Below are 14,524 nucleotides of genomic sequence, written 5' to 3' on the forward strand. Positions count from 1 at the left end.
GACGCCGTTTCCAAGGACACCATTATTAATAAAAAGGGTATTATAGAACTTAAAAAGAAGGTTAAAGATGAGGAGCTTATTATCACAAAAGCAGATAAAGGGAATGTGTCAATTGTCATGCATAAAGGCGATTACTGTATATTTATAAGACTAAACAATTTTTCGATAATGAAAATGTTTTATTATCAAGAAAGACCCAACGCAAGCGCTACAATGCCAGTTAAAGCAGACATTAAAGAATACGTCCTTCATCTTCACCGAACAGGAGAGACAAAAACTAGTAAATATGAACCCGGGCCTTCCCACAGCAAGAGCACTCCCCAAGATTCACAAGGCTGGTGTCCCCATTTGACCTATTATAAACTATAGACCTAGTCCTCTATATAAATTGGCTAAATTCATTCAGAAATTCCTTAGAAAACACTATAAATTTACGGCAAACAAATCCATAGAGAATTCCATAGAACTGGTTAATAAATTAAGCAATTTCAAATTACAAGATCACCATACCTTACATTCATTTGATGTTGTCAACATGTTTCCGAGTGTTAATACTAATAAGTTACTTCCTGTTGTTCTTAAGAATCTAAGATCCTACAGTCAGCTAAGTGAACTTGAAATACAAGATTTCATGAAATTGGTTAAGTTACTTGTAAACAATAATTACTTCATCTTTGACAATGTCATTTATAAACAAGATGGTTTGGCAATGGGATCTCCGGCCTCGGGAATCTTGGCCGAAATTTATTTGGATTCTTTGGAAACATACATGATGGAGAATGACAAAGTTTTTGATAATATTTTGTTTTGGGCTGGATTTGTAGACGATACTTTAGTAATTTTGGACGAAAGTGTAGGAGATACAAGGGCTACTCTTGATTTACTTAATAATATTGACCCACAGATTAAGTTTACATTGGAGTCAGAAAGTAATAAATCAATTAATTTCCTCGACCTAAAAATCAACAGATCGGGTTCTGCTTTAATAGTTTAGTAGAACGGGCCTTTAAGATCCCTATGACAAAAGCTAATTTGAAAAAAGAACTTAATATAATACGTTCAATAGCTAAGGCTAATAGTTTTAGTGATTGCTTTATTGAACGTATTATTAACAAGTTTAGATTCTGTTTGCATACTACTTTGGTCAAGGACAAACCCAATCATGAGGCATTTGCAACTTTTACTTATAACAAGGATATTTATAAATTTACTAATATTTTCAAAAAGCATAACATGAAAATTTCATTTCGTACTGATAATAATACTGTAGTTTTGCAGAATGCAACTTCGGTTAACAGATCGAACGCATATACCAAATCGGGAGTGTATAGATTTAAATGCAATGACTGTAACTGCACATATCTAGGCCAAACAGGACGTAGTTTCAAAATTAGATACACAGAACATGTCAATGAAATAAAATATAACAGATTTTCAGCGGTAGGCCAGCATGTACATGACCTGAAACATAAATTTATATCTATAGAACAAGACATTGAAATTTTGGAGAGCTTAGGGAAAGGTAATTTGCTGGATGTTACGGAGAGCTTTTATATACATTTAGATCAGTATTTTAATCCAAATTTTAATTTAAATGAAATTTCCAAAAAAAAACAAATATTCTCTTTGATTTTCTTATTGAGTTTTTTAAAAATGTATATATACCGGACAATAGGACAGTATTTCGTATTATGGGCAGTAGCTTTACATACAGCCTTCCACGATCACGCCCTCTGGAGCTCCAGCAGGTTGCCGCCCCTCAGCTGCTCCTCCCTCCTTCCCCTAGTTCCTCTAGTTCCCCTCTTTGACTCAAACCAACCTTGGACACTGGATTGCTAACACTACAAGGTTTGCTTAGCTACTCGGTGCTTTGCAAGGACAATGATCTCATGAGGTGAGTCACATAAATGTTTATGTTATAAGACGTAAAAAATTTCACTTTACCAGTTAAATGCGATGGTTTACTAGTTTCATATTATTTCAGGTCCGCATTGAACTGAGAATGAGATAATTGTTAACTTCCTTAAGCACCGGCTTCTCAATCCGCCTCTTAACGATCGCTACATTACAACAATTTGAAGATTTTATGGAATAGTTTCAATATGGTTTTACAAACATTTTTAAAAAGTGTCAAACAGAGACAATGTTTTTAAGAAGATTGTGCCTTCAGTGTTTGTTGTTTAACCTTATTCCGATTCTTTATGATCACTACATTACAACAGCCTGAAGACTTTATTGAATAGTTTTAATATGGTTCTACAAAAACATTTTTTAAATGTGTCAAACAGAGCTTATGTTTTTATGTAGATTGTGTTTTCAGTGTATTTTGTTTAACTTATGATTATTTAAACCAAATTACATCTGATTTTATCAATTCAAAGTTTAATACTTGCAAGTCTTGGACAATATGGACTTAGAAATAGTATTATTATAACAAGGTTTTAAATCTTCATTATGATTTTTATAATTTGTGTGACGTAGATAAACTTACATATGTTTGCCAATATTTCCAATGCATATCAGCTGATGATGACGCAATATAAAGCGTCGAAACTAGTTCTGATAAAATAAGTATACATGTTGTAATTTCATCTTAACAACATTTTAATGTATTGAATAAGTTGGATACGAATTTTTAATAAATTGCATTACTAGTCAGTTGAACTTTTTCGTGTTTTATAAAATCCAACAAAAATGTGTTAAAAGCTGATGAGTGCCTATTATAATCATGTCTACCTGTCAACGTGGGATTGAAGATGTGGTTTCAATGCAGGATTGGAGACATAGTTTCAGTGAGGGACATGGGACGTTGTCTCAACGAGGGACTTGAACGTGGTACCATGGGTGATGACATCATGACACCGGCTGCCAAACATGCTGTTTGCTGAACTGCATATCTTCACAATCCAGTCCTGAATTCCAGATTACAGGTGATATAAGTGTTTTTCAGACTCTTTTTTTTTTTTTTTTTTTTTCCCTCTCTAAAATTCCACAAGACTAACTTTTCATTGGTGGAATATTAGAATCATTGATTCTGGATAACAGTTCAACAAACAGTTTATTGACTCTTACTGGAAATCATAATATTCTAGCAGTATTATCACAATACTTAAACTTCAGTTCGTAAAGAAACTATAAGACCAAACTTTGTAAGATGAATCATTTTGTGATATTTTGTGAAATATTTAAAGAGACTCTAGAGGAGACTATCACAATTTTAAGTGTTAAATATTTAGAAAAGACTCTAGGAAAAATTTCCATATTTTCAAGTGAAGGAAAATTTAAATTCAATCATTTTCTCTTTTCACATAATTCAAACGAGTTTGAGAATAAACTTTAAGAATTTTTAAAGAAAGAAATTGTACTTAAAAATGAAATTTATTTTGGAATGACAGACATTCATTACAATTAATTTGATATTAACTTCAAGAAGAAAGTGAATCCGTTTATTAAAATAATTTTTTTTTGATCGATCATATAATAGGGAAAATGCAAGCCATTCTCAATAAAATGAATAAATTTTTCCTTAAAAAAATCAACTATTATTTCGATCAGCGTATACCTCTCTCTGTACCTGCTCCATAACAACCGTTCACCCCTTTGTTGAATCTCATGCCCTTATTCCTTAATCCATATCTTTTCCTGGTACTAGTGCAACTAATTTCATAAAGCCCTATTTTACTGAGATTTTAACATAGAACAATAAAAACAAATAAAACAATTGGCTACTAGATTTTAGGATAACATTTTTATAAAAATCCTTTTTGAGGCAACACAATTACATAATCCCGACGTACTTATGGTTACAAGTGATTACTTTCATTTTGACCATATTGAAATCTAGTTATTAAATGTTAAACAATTAATTTATTGAAACCACCTATTCAATACTAGTGAAGTCTTTAGGACTATAACGTTATCATTATATTAAGTTTAAGTGTGGTCACGTTTTGCCTGTCATTGCAGGCATCGTCAGTCATGAATTTTAACTCCTAGTCAGAGCTCTGAGTGGATGCTTACTGGGATTATTCTAAAACAATATTTTTTATAACAATTTGCACTAGAGTACAAGAACATTAGGTCATATTGGAGTGAACAAGCTGTTCTTGTTTAAAAGTTCAAATGTGACATCCAACATAAGTTCACATCCAATGGAAATAATATTAACTGTCAACTCTCATGAGCCGGTAATAAGAATGGCATGATACAAGTGGGATTTAAAATATCTGTACATTTTTACAGTCTATTAGGAGATTAACTTGTACTAGAACTATTCTTAAAAACTATTTTTTTTCCCACAACTTACACTAATATATGCAACATATGGTACAATTTGGAAATGAACTTGCTGATCCCGTCATTAAGCTTCAAAGGGATGTCCTACTCATGTCCTTGTCGTATGGGGATAATACAAAATATTAACACACATAACGTCAATGCTGGAATGGCAATTGTAGTCTGTTGGATCATAATATTTAAACATTTCTTTTTACATTAGTGGGAGATCACACACATTTAGCTAATATGGTTTTGGGATGACTTAAATATTCTATAGTAACATCACTTCCTTGAAGAATGAGAATCGCTATTAAAGTGGAGTGCTGGTTGGATGGCAAGAATACTGGTAGAGAGCTTGATTGAGTTTCATTAAATAACAGATTATTTCATCTCTGTATAAACAAGCTGTATGTTGTTTATGTTGTGAAGATTTTGAAGTTATTCCGCGTAAGCCTGACGAGGAGTTAAACTGGATTCTGGATGTAAGTGTGCATCTTGTGAGCATGTTGAAATCTGTGGAATAAAACAAAAAAGCATGTGAGTGCTATATTAGGATGGTTTATTAGTGGATTTAATATTCTTGACACTTACACTTTAGACGTTAGAAGGAAGTCCGGTTGTGTAGCTTGTGTGAGGTGGTCTGAACAGTCGCTTTATCTCTGCTTCTCGTATTGTAGGGGTGTGTCATAGTTGGGCGGTAGTGTGTTGGGAGGAGTGGGTTGGGTGGGGCGTTAAGATCGCTATTGGTGCAACTGGGGGAAGGGATGTGGATGGGCGAGGGGGCAATGGCTGCTGTTGATATATAGGTATTAGTATTGGATTTATAGTTGAAGATTTAAAACAAATTATTACTGTTTATGTTAAGAGATGACAATAAGTTAGGAATTTGTTCCGTGACCGGGCTCTTTGTTTCTGCGATGTCATTTAGATTTTTATTTTTATTGAAGTGTTGGTCTAAAAAGATTTAGGTATTTTCAAATTCAGTCATTAGACTACCTTTATTAATGATCTTTAAGATATGAAGGTCCTGGTCTATGGTAGTGAAGTTATGCCCCGTTTCTTTCATACGAATACTCATAGCGGAGTGTTTGTTGTGCTTAGATGCGTTGTAATGCTCTAAATATCTTGTATGAAAACTGTGTCCAGTTTGTCCGACATAAGAAAATTCACATTGGGTGCATCTGAGTCAATAAATTCCTGAATTGGAGTATCGGTCATGTGTTGAATTTACTGTATGGGAGTTAAGGAATATATTTCTGTTAGTATTACGGGTTTTGAATGAAATATTGATGTCCTGTTTCTAGGTTGGGTTGGTGATCTGATATATAGCCGGATTTGTGAAGGTAAAAGCAGCAAAATTGTTTTCTTTTTAGGTCTTTCAGGTGTTAGGTTTGTAGCAGTAATATATAACAACAATTCAAAGAAAATGGTCTCTAATGATTGTGAATGTATTCTTTTAATCATTAGAGTAACAAACTAGACAAACTGGTTACAGGTTTTAAGGCAGTGAATTTTTACAAGTTCGATAAGTGTTTTAAATCAACTATTAGCAATATGCTAGTGATATGAAACATGGATGGTTATTTGATTTAAGACTGTAATATATATGACAAATTCAAAGAAAGTGGTTTCTAATGAATGTGAATGCACTATTTTAATTGTTAGTGTAAGCAACTGAGGACGATCCATGAATTGAAACTTGTATTGAAATTTAGATGAAAATAAATACATTTTATAACACATATAGTATTGATTACGTGGGAATGTCAGAAAACTCTGTAATCATGTGTATCGTGGTACCATTTTTCAACAGGACAATGCTTGTCCACATATGGCGTGTGTCTCTATGAACTGTGTGCATGATGTTGAGGTACTCCCATGGCCAGCAAGATCCTCAGATCTGTCCCTGACAGAACATGTGGGACCAGCTCGGATGTCAATTCTGTCTCAGTGCGAGTATCCAGGATATCAATGACTAGTAAAACAGTTGTTGACTAGCTTGCCTCAGAAGGGAATACAACAGCTTTATTACACTCTTCCCAACCGAATCAGTGCATGCATCCAGGCCAGAGGGGGTAGAACGTCATACTGATAAGTGGGCTCGTCCTGCCAAGTTCTTTGTAAAGTTGACTCGATTTTGTAATCACTGAAATAACATCACATACCCTCTCAACACATGAAGTTTCAGTTTGTTTCCTCCTCCGCTTCTGGGTGTTTGAATTTTTTTGTCAGACAGTGTAGTCTTACATTTCATAGGCTGCTGCCTTTGATGTCACTACTGGCACTGCAGGAATAATTGCTACTGCTATCACTGCTCCCATCTCTCACTAAGAAGTCATCTTCAGTCCCATCTTATGTATGATTCGAGTTTTCTTGAAGCTCTTTTCAATCACCTTCGAAGAAGTCATGTCCCAAGGAAGCAGTTTCCAGTTGCAAATGAGTTTCACCTGTGATTTCTGAATCTTGCCTGTTGAAAAAAATTTGTGCATTCTTTCACCATTCAGCACTGATAAAGTTCCTGCACATTGTCCTTGAAGTTTTATTTATCGGTATATCCAAGAGCTGAAGTGCTGATGTCAGTCCACCAAGAACCACTGCTAAATTGGTTTTCATGGTTTCTAATGATTTCTTAGTGCCTTCCTTCAGCTGTCCACAATCAATGTCCAACACAAGGAGGGCTGAGCATCGAAAGAGAGAACTCGCTTGATTTCCCCAAACAGTTTGTATCTGATCTTGTACAAATGACGTGTCCATCCACTCTTTTTGGATACAAATGTGGATCTCTCATGAAAGTTTTGCTTTCAGCATTGTTTTTTGTTTCAGATTAATATAAGGTGCAAGCTTTCTGTCTTCAACTGTTACATCAAGCATTACAGTACATCGTTGTTTCTAACTTCCAATAGTGCATACGTTAACACTTGATGGCCCTTTCTTATCTGTTGTTGGACTAGGTGGCATATCAAAGCTGTTCTGATTTCCCATTTGGGAAAGCAGTAATTTTTTCACTTTCAGCTCCCCAATCATGAAGCACCAAAAATCAATGGCTTTTTGGTTGAAATGATTCGGCATTCTTTGGCATAATATTGTTCTTCATTGAAGAGAAAATCCATTTCTTTTAATAAAATTAATCATTCTGCCTCGGCTAACTTTAAAATGTTAGACAATGATCGCATGTGTTTCTCATCCTTTTCAACATAGCATTTTGTAAGAAATGGCCTATCCATAATTTGTAACAAAATCACATATATCTGTAGATCCTCCTCTATTTGCAGAAACTTACCACTTTTTGGGCCGCAAAATGCTTTGCGAGACTTGTTGGTCACTTGAAGTACAGTTTTCTGTTTCCACCAGTAGTGCACATTGCACTCAGACACTGAATACTTGCAACCCGCTGTGCTATTCCCATGTGTTTTGGCATGCTGATCACCATGAGTTTATATGATGCAGTATTACTTGAATACTTGCTCATTGTGGATAAACAAACAATTTTAAGATCACAAAACACACATTTATCTGTAACTCTCTTAAAATATCTCCGTGCCAGACTGGAATAGAGCATCACTAGTCAGATCTGCACTAATTCACTCACTGAACTAAAGTAGTGCAATGGCCAGTGATATTTCCTAATGAGTGATAATTGGAATTTGCGCAGTATTTGGAATGCCAGGTTTTGCAATAGGAAGGCTGCTACCTGACAACTTTATTTCAAAATGCATCTGGAAGAGTGCGATAAATTATCAAGAAAGTAGGTGTGTCAAATACACAAAATTTATTTTTCCCCACTCTGAACCAAAAAAAGTAATTTTAAATTATGTAGGGGCATTAATTATGTGAGAAAATATGGTAATTTGTTGTTTAAATTCTTCCAGTTTAGATTCTAATGGAGATATTCCTTGTCTGTTTTAAATATCTTCTAACATGAGGTTAGCAAAAGCAGTTTTTCTGTTTTTTTAGAATATCGTGTGTATTCTGTATACCGTACTTTCAAATTACAGCCAATTTGTTCAATATAAAATAATGTAGTGGATTTATACATTATACATAGGTAATTGATACATATGTGTTTCCTCATTCAACAGGTAAATAGCTTCTACATTAAAATCAATAAAAATGGTGGAAATTTTGAAATAACAGGTGGATATTTTGGTAGCATCTTCACAAATCTCATGGAAATGATGAATTTCACGTAAGTATTACTGTTGTTTGCTACTCTTAGATTGTGATAAACTATGGAAAACTGATACTAATGTAAGTATGTATCAAAGTAAATACTCCAACGAATATGGAAAATGCTAGGTCTTCATTCCCTACTTGGAACTTAATGTGACACCACCACCAGTTGATAGCAGTGGCATGCGGTGAACACATTCCTTAACCCAGCTACTGAAAAAAAAAAAAAAGCATTCACAGCCATTTCCAAATTGGTGTCACACTAGCATCATAACATAAGCTGCAGCAGATGTTGAACAATGCACTTGCAGTTTCACCTGGTAACGCATTGTAATCATACAATTATGGTTTTCACAGAAATGTACTAGGACTTTTTTGTTCTTTAACTTAAAATCCTAATCTAAACTGAGTGAGCAATGACAGATGTGGAATGATATTCCTCACAATGTTATATGCACGAAGAATGCCACACAACTCATGAAAACTTCACCTATAATACAGCAACAACACTACAAAACAAAATTCTTGTACAGTACTTTGCACTTGACTATGTGTTCATGCTGGACACCCTAAATATTTTCCCAAGTATATTGAAAAATTTCCTCTATACCTGCCATCAATGAATAATCCCAAAAACTTGTAACCGTACACAAGTATGATCTTGTGATTTTAGGTTAGGAAATGTTCATAAAATAATTTGTAATATAAAGTATTGAACATCATATGAGTTTGTTAAATTAAGATGTAATAAAAGTATTATAAGAAGGATTTGTAGTTAGGGAATATTGAACATGTATATCCTTATATTTGTATAACTTTTAATTTGGGTAAGAGATTGTACACATGACTTAGCAGTGAAGATTATGCAACATGGGAAACGGTGACTCTATCAGTAGAGACGGTTGAAATCAGTTGAAAGTGTTGCAACAAGTGGCTTGGAAACCTCGGTACAGCTGGGAAGTATAGGCTGAAGATGATAGTTCATCAATGTGGATGACCACTAGAGATCGCTAACTTTCGTATCGGCTGCTTGGTAACCAATCTGAAAGCTCCAATTTTGAATGAGGTTGCGTTGACTAAGAGACACTTGAAGATGTTTTAGAGCGTTGCTATCAGTGGACTTTTGGCAATGCTACAGCCACAAGGAGCAAGCCTGTATATATGTGTACGCATGTGTGATCTGATCATTATTAGCCATTATGGAATTAGTAATGTTGAAGAACCTCGATTATGGAGTCATTACTGTACCATTATGGAACAGATGGAAATGTTCATAATTACAAGTTGTTTGGCACTAAATTAAAACATATCGAAAACCTATTCCAATGACAAACGCAGATTAACTCGAGGGCTAGTACCATTCTACACAAAACAAGAGAACTAATGAAAATTTTCCCGAACTAAGAGGTGAAAGAAACTCTTGCATCATCACTGAAACACTTCAGTATATGATCAAATGAGTGGATAAACAAACTACTGGACGGCAAACCCAATGGATAAAATTAACATTAGTACAGGAAAGGTTAAGAAACAAATTGTAGATGAACTTAGCCGAGAAGCTAAGTCATATAGACAAAAGTGCTGAACAGTAAATTTGAGGGCAAACTTTTGCATTATGAAAGAAATAAAAGTATTACATTTAAATTAAAATTAAATTAAAATTGAAAATGGAAGAAAGAACAGTGCTTACCCTGAGATGGCCAAGACTGAAGAACGAGGACGTCCGCTTGCTAAGATGGTCGAAGACACAGGCGTTACCTTGCTCCCACTAAAGAAGCGGGGCAAGATCGAAAAACAGGATATGGTGCAACTGCCAAAGAAAATCAATCAGAATCCAGAATCCACCTTGGAATTTCACATTCACCAATTACAATCTTCTTTATTTTCTCCAGTCAAAATGCTCTTCTTTCATGCTGACTCGGGGAGAATCGAATGTACAAAGTTCACACTTATGCAGCAGAAACGTTCTTCCTAAACTGTGCATTATAGTGCAGTGTGTTGCAAAATAATTTGACCCAAAAGAAAATTTAGAAGTTCACAGATTAACTGATAATTTTGCTACAAATAAATAAGAATGTTTTAAAACAGTCAGGGTGAAAAGGTTCTGGATAAGTCTAGGTTTATGAGATTGAAACAATTCTTCCAAGTTCAAAATTTTGGTCCAAACAGAATAAAATCTTATATAACAAATATTTTTTTAATACACTGAAATGAAGAATAAAAACCCACAGCCTGTTTCCAGTCATTTGACCGGGTCAGGAATGGAATGAATGAAGCCCGTATCTAGTGGCGAGGATAGGAAATGTGTCGGCTGCCGAAGCCTGTCGCACTCCTCTGGGGCAACGATTAACGATTGACAGATGAAATGAAATGATATTGGAGAGTGTTGCTGGAATGAAAGATGACAGGGAAAACCAGAGTGCCCGGAGAAAAATCTGTCCTGCCTCCGCTTTGTCCAGCACAAATCTCATATGGAGTAACCGGGATTTGAACCACGGAATCCAGCGATGAGAGGCCGACGCATTGCTGCCTGAGCCACAGAGGCTTTTTTAATACACTAAGAAATTTCAAATCAATTCCCAATTCTGTCTTTATACTGTCACAATTAAGGAAAGACAAAGAGGAAAGGAGGAAGATCATAGAAGGAATAGTTATATCATGAGTATGGCTTGCATCTTGCAACTGTAGTATCCAAGTGCTGGCTTAAATTTTATGAAGCAGTGACAACATATTTATATGAGTAATGCACAAATTAGTCACATATCACATATTTATACAGTATGTGTGGATGTTAAGTAGTTCAAAATCTAATCAGTGTTATTTAGGATGATAAATACCATGTATAAAAGTTGAAAACAACTCATAGCTGGAGGGGAAAATTGAACTATGTTTGGCACACTAAGGAGAGGGTTGAGTGTATTAGCTAAATTTAAAATCTGATATGTATGAAATGATATTCCTCATGTAAGTTAAAGCTTAAATTACAAGAAGAATGTGAAGTAGTGTCCAAAATTCAATCATTTGCAACACCTGTATTTAACCAGGTACACTCTCCAACAAAAAAATTGAAGCACCGAGAAGGGGAGGAGGAAACGAAATTAAACTTCACATATTGAGAGGGTGTGTAATGTTATTTCAGTGATTACAAAATTGAGACAAACTTACAAAGAACTTGGCAGTGCAATCCTACTTATCAATATGACGTTTCACCCCCTCTAGCCTGGATGCATGCACTGATTCGGTTGGGAATGGTGTCATAAAGCCGTTGTATCTTCTCCTGAAGCAAGCTGGCCCACAACTGTTGTGACTGGTCCTCGATATCCTGTTTACTGGCACTGTGACGGAGTTGACGTCCGAGCTGGTCCCACACATGTTCTATCGGGGACAGATCTAGGAATCTGGCTGGCCACAGGAGTACCTCAACATCATGCAGACATTTCATAGAGACATGTGCCGTGTGTGGACGAGCATTGTCCTGTTGAAAAGTGGCACTGTGATACTGTGTAGGAGTAGATCCCAGCATCTCTATTCACACTCTGGACGCAGGATGTCGGTGACGTACCATTGTGCCATCAGAGTTTCCTCAATCACTGCCAGCCGTGACCTGAAGTCATACCCGATGGCTGCCCACACCATGATGCCAGGAGTAACACTGCCATGCCTCTCCAAAACATCGTCAGACGATGGTCATCTGGGGTAGTGCAAGACCATGATTCATTGCTGAACACAATGTGATGTCATTCATCAGCATCCCGTGTTTCCCGGTTATGACACCACACCAAACGCAGTAGTTTGTGTTGTAATGTTAATGGCAGCCTATGAATCCGTCAAGCTCAGCGCCGCCCTCCCCCAGCCATTCTATGTGATTTGTGGGGACATATTTTACATGCCAAGATTAGCCTACTAAGTCATATGAAACATATTCACAAAGCATTGTGAGTGTGAAATTGTAAACTGCTGAAGAATATGTTTACTCAGATACGAGTTGCAGACTACAACAATGAGGCATGGTACGGTAAATCCCTAATCTGGCTGCTGCTAGTATCTGACCACTGATGTGGGATGACACAGAATGTTGCAAGGAATCCATTACTTTTTCACATATGGTAGCATAGATGTGAAGGGGTTACGATGTGCTTGATGCACAAATAACAATCCTCCCTTGTGGTGGTCAGACTTTGTCAAACAGAGCTTTGACAATGAGTATGCCTGCCCTCACGTCCCATGAAGTCCAACATCGAGTCACTGTCACATCTGAATACCCCACAAATCTGGATATTGCATGATTCGACCAGCTAGCCAAATGGAGACCCACAATGAGGGCCCTTTTATACTCTGTCAGGTGCTGATAACACTGTCTCACACAAGTACGCAGCACACATACCCACTCCATAGTCTCATTTAAATCCCCGATCACCCTCCAGTCAGTATCCCTCGTACACAGTATTCCACTGATAACAGTCTCCGCTTCCTTAAATTTTACTCATGCTGCATTTACCAGATCCCACACATCCCCAACTATTTTGGTACTTATACCAGCGTGCCTTACGTTGTTGGTACCAATGTGAAACACTACCACCTTCTTATTCTTCCCCTCCACCTTCTTTTCTACTTTCCTCAACATCTGCCTCAACCTAATTTCTGGATAACACTCTACCCTGGTTCCCTTTCCTCCACACACTTTCCTCACATATCTAACAATGGTATCCCCCATGACCGGAGCCTCAACCCTATCCACCTCATTTGATCCCCTCCCCTCCCGGTCATCGCTATCTTTCCAGACAACTGCAGAAGCTACTTCCTCCTCCCTTTTATCCCTCCCATGACCCTGTTTCACCTGTGTTTCCCTATCCTCTACATTTCCCTTTCCTACCTTTTCCCTTCCTCCTACTTCCACACACCTCATCAACAGTTCCCTGCTCCTCATCTCCCCTCTGTTGTTCTACCTGCAGTGACTCGTACTGATTTCTCACAGACACCTGTCCTGAATTCTGATCCTGATATAACCACATGCAGAGGAAACCTGCATGTCTGACTAGGATGAAGTAGTTTATGGGGCTTTACTTTCACAAAATTTTGGAATTTTTTAGTCCACCTATGTGTTTAGGACTAAAATGAATGTAGCTGTACACATCCCTTGCAAGGTCTTCTATGCACGTTGGTAATTTTACACCAAGAAAACTACCAGTTATGGTACCGTACTTCATTACTCTTGTCCAGCACACGCACAGCCATGCATAAATGTTATATATGCCCCTAGTGTATTCATCAACAATTGGACTTAATTTACTTCCTTTAAGCACATCAGTGGGCAACCACTGCAATCAGCCTCCCGAGTATTGGCGGGTAAACCATAGACTTAACTGACATGAGGAAATGCGTGTCAGGCACCGACTATCTAGTGCATAACAAAGTGTATCACTGCAAAGATCCATGGTAGGCCTAGCAAGTCAGTGGTAGTGTCTTCGAATTGCTTTCAACAATCAAATGAGCCTCGGATGGAGATAAAAAATAATACCGAAATTGACAAAGTCTTTGAGCAGATCTGGCAGGTATGACGGCCAACATGGCTCCGATGAAAGACAGATATGTCCGAAGAACAATGTAAGAATTTGGACTATGAATATTTTGACACTGACTGGAAAAACTGGAGAACTTATCGATATGGTGAAGAGGAAAATCTATCCATATTGGGAATGAGTGAAACAAAATGGAGAAAGGCAAGTAGCAAGATTCTCAGAGATGGCTACAAAGTATGAAGTGGACACAAGGAAGAGGCCAGAAATGGTGTAGCTTTCCTGATAACAAAAGGCATGGACACCATTACTGAAGTATCCTATAAGAATGATAGGATCATTAAATTATCTATACAGATGGACTCCACAAATTACACGGTTGTGCAGGTAAATGCACCACAGGTTGGATGTAGTGCTCAAGAGAAGGAACAATTCTGTCAAGATCTAGAAAATATAATTGATGAAGAAAATGTCATCATCATTGGGGACTTAAATGTACAAGTTGGGACAGACAGATTTTGTTATGAGTAAATCATTGGACCACATGGGTTTGGGAACAG

General features: G+C 36.7%; 1 protein-coding gene across 1 annotated transcript in view; it reads left to right on the forward strand.

Annotated features, from left to right (window-relative positions):
* Positions 1-14,524, forward strand: part of LOC136872244 (glutamate receptor ionotropic, kainate glr-3-like) — a 121,029-nt gene that overhangs the window by 13,011 nt on the left and 93,494 nt on the right. The window contains exon 2 of the mRNA XM_068227383.1: positions 8,358-8,464. Within this exon, the coding sequence (XP_068083484.1) occupies positions 8,358-8,464 (107 nt within the window). The remainder of the gene's footprint in view (positions 1-8,357; positions 8,465-14,524) is intronic.

This window comes from Anabrus simplex, chromosome 4 (genome assembly GCF_040414725.1).
Source record: "Anabrus simplex isolate iqAnaSimp1 chromosome 4, ASM4041472v1, whole genome shotgun sequence".
Lineage (NCBI taxonomy): Eukaryota > Metazoa > Arthropoda > Insecta > Orthoptera > Tettigoniidae > Anabrus > Anabrus simplex.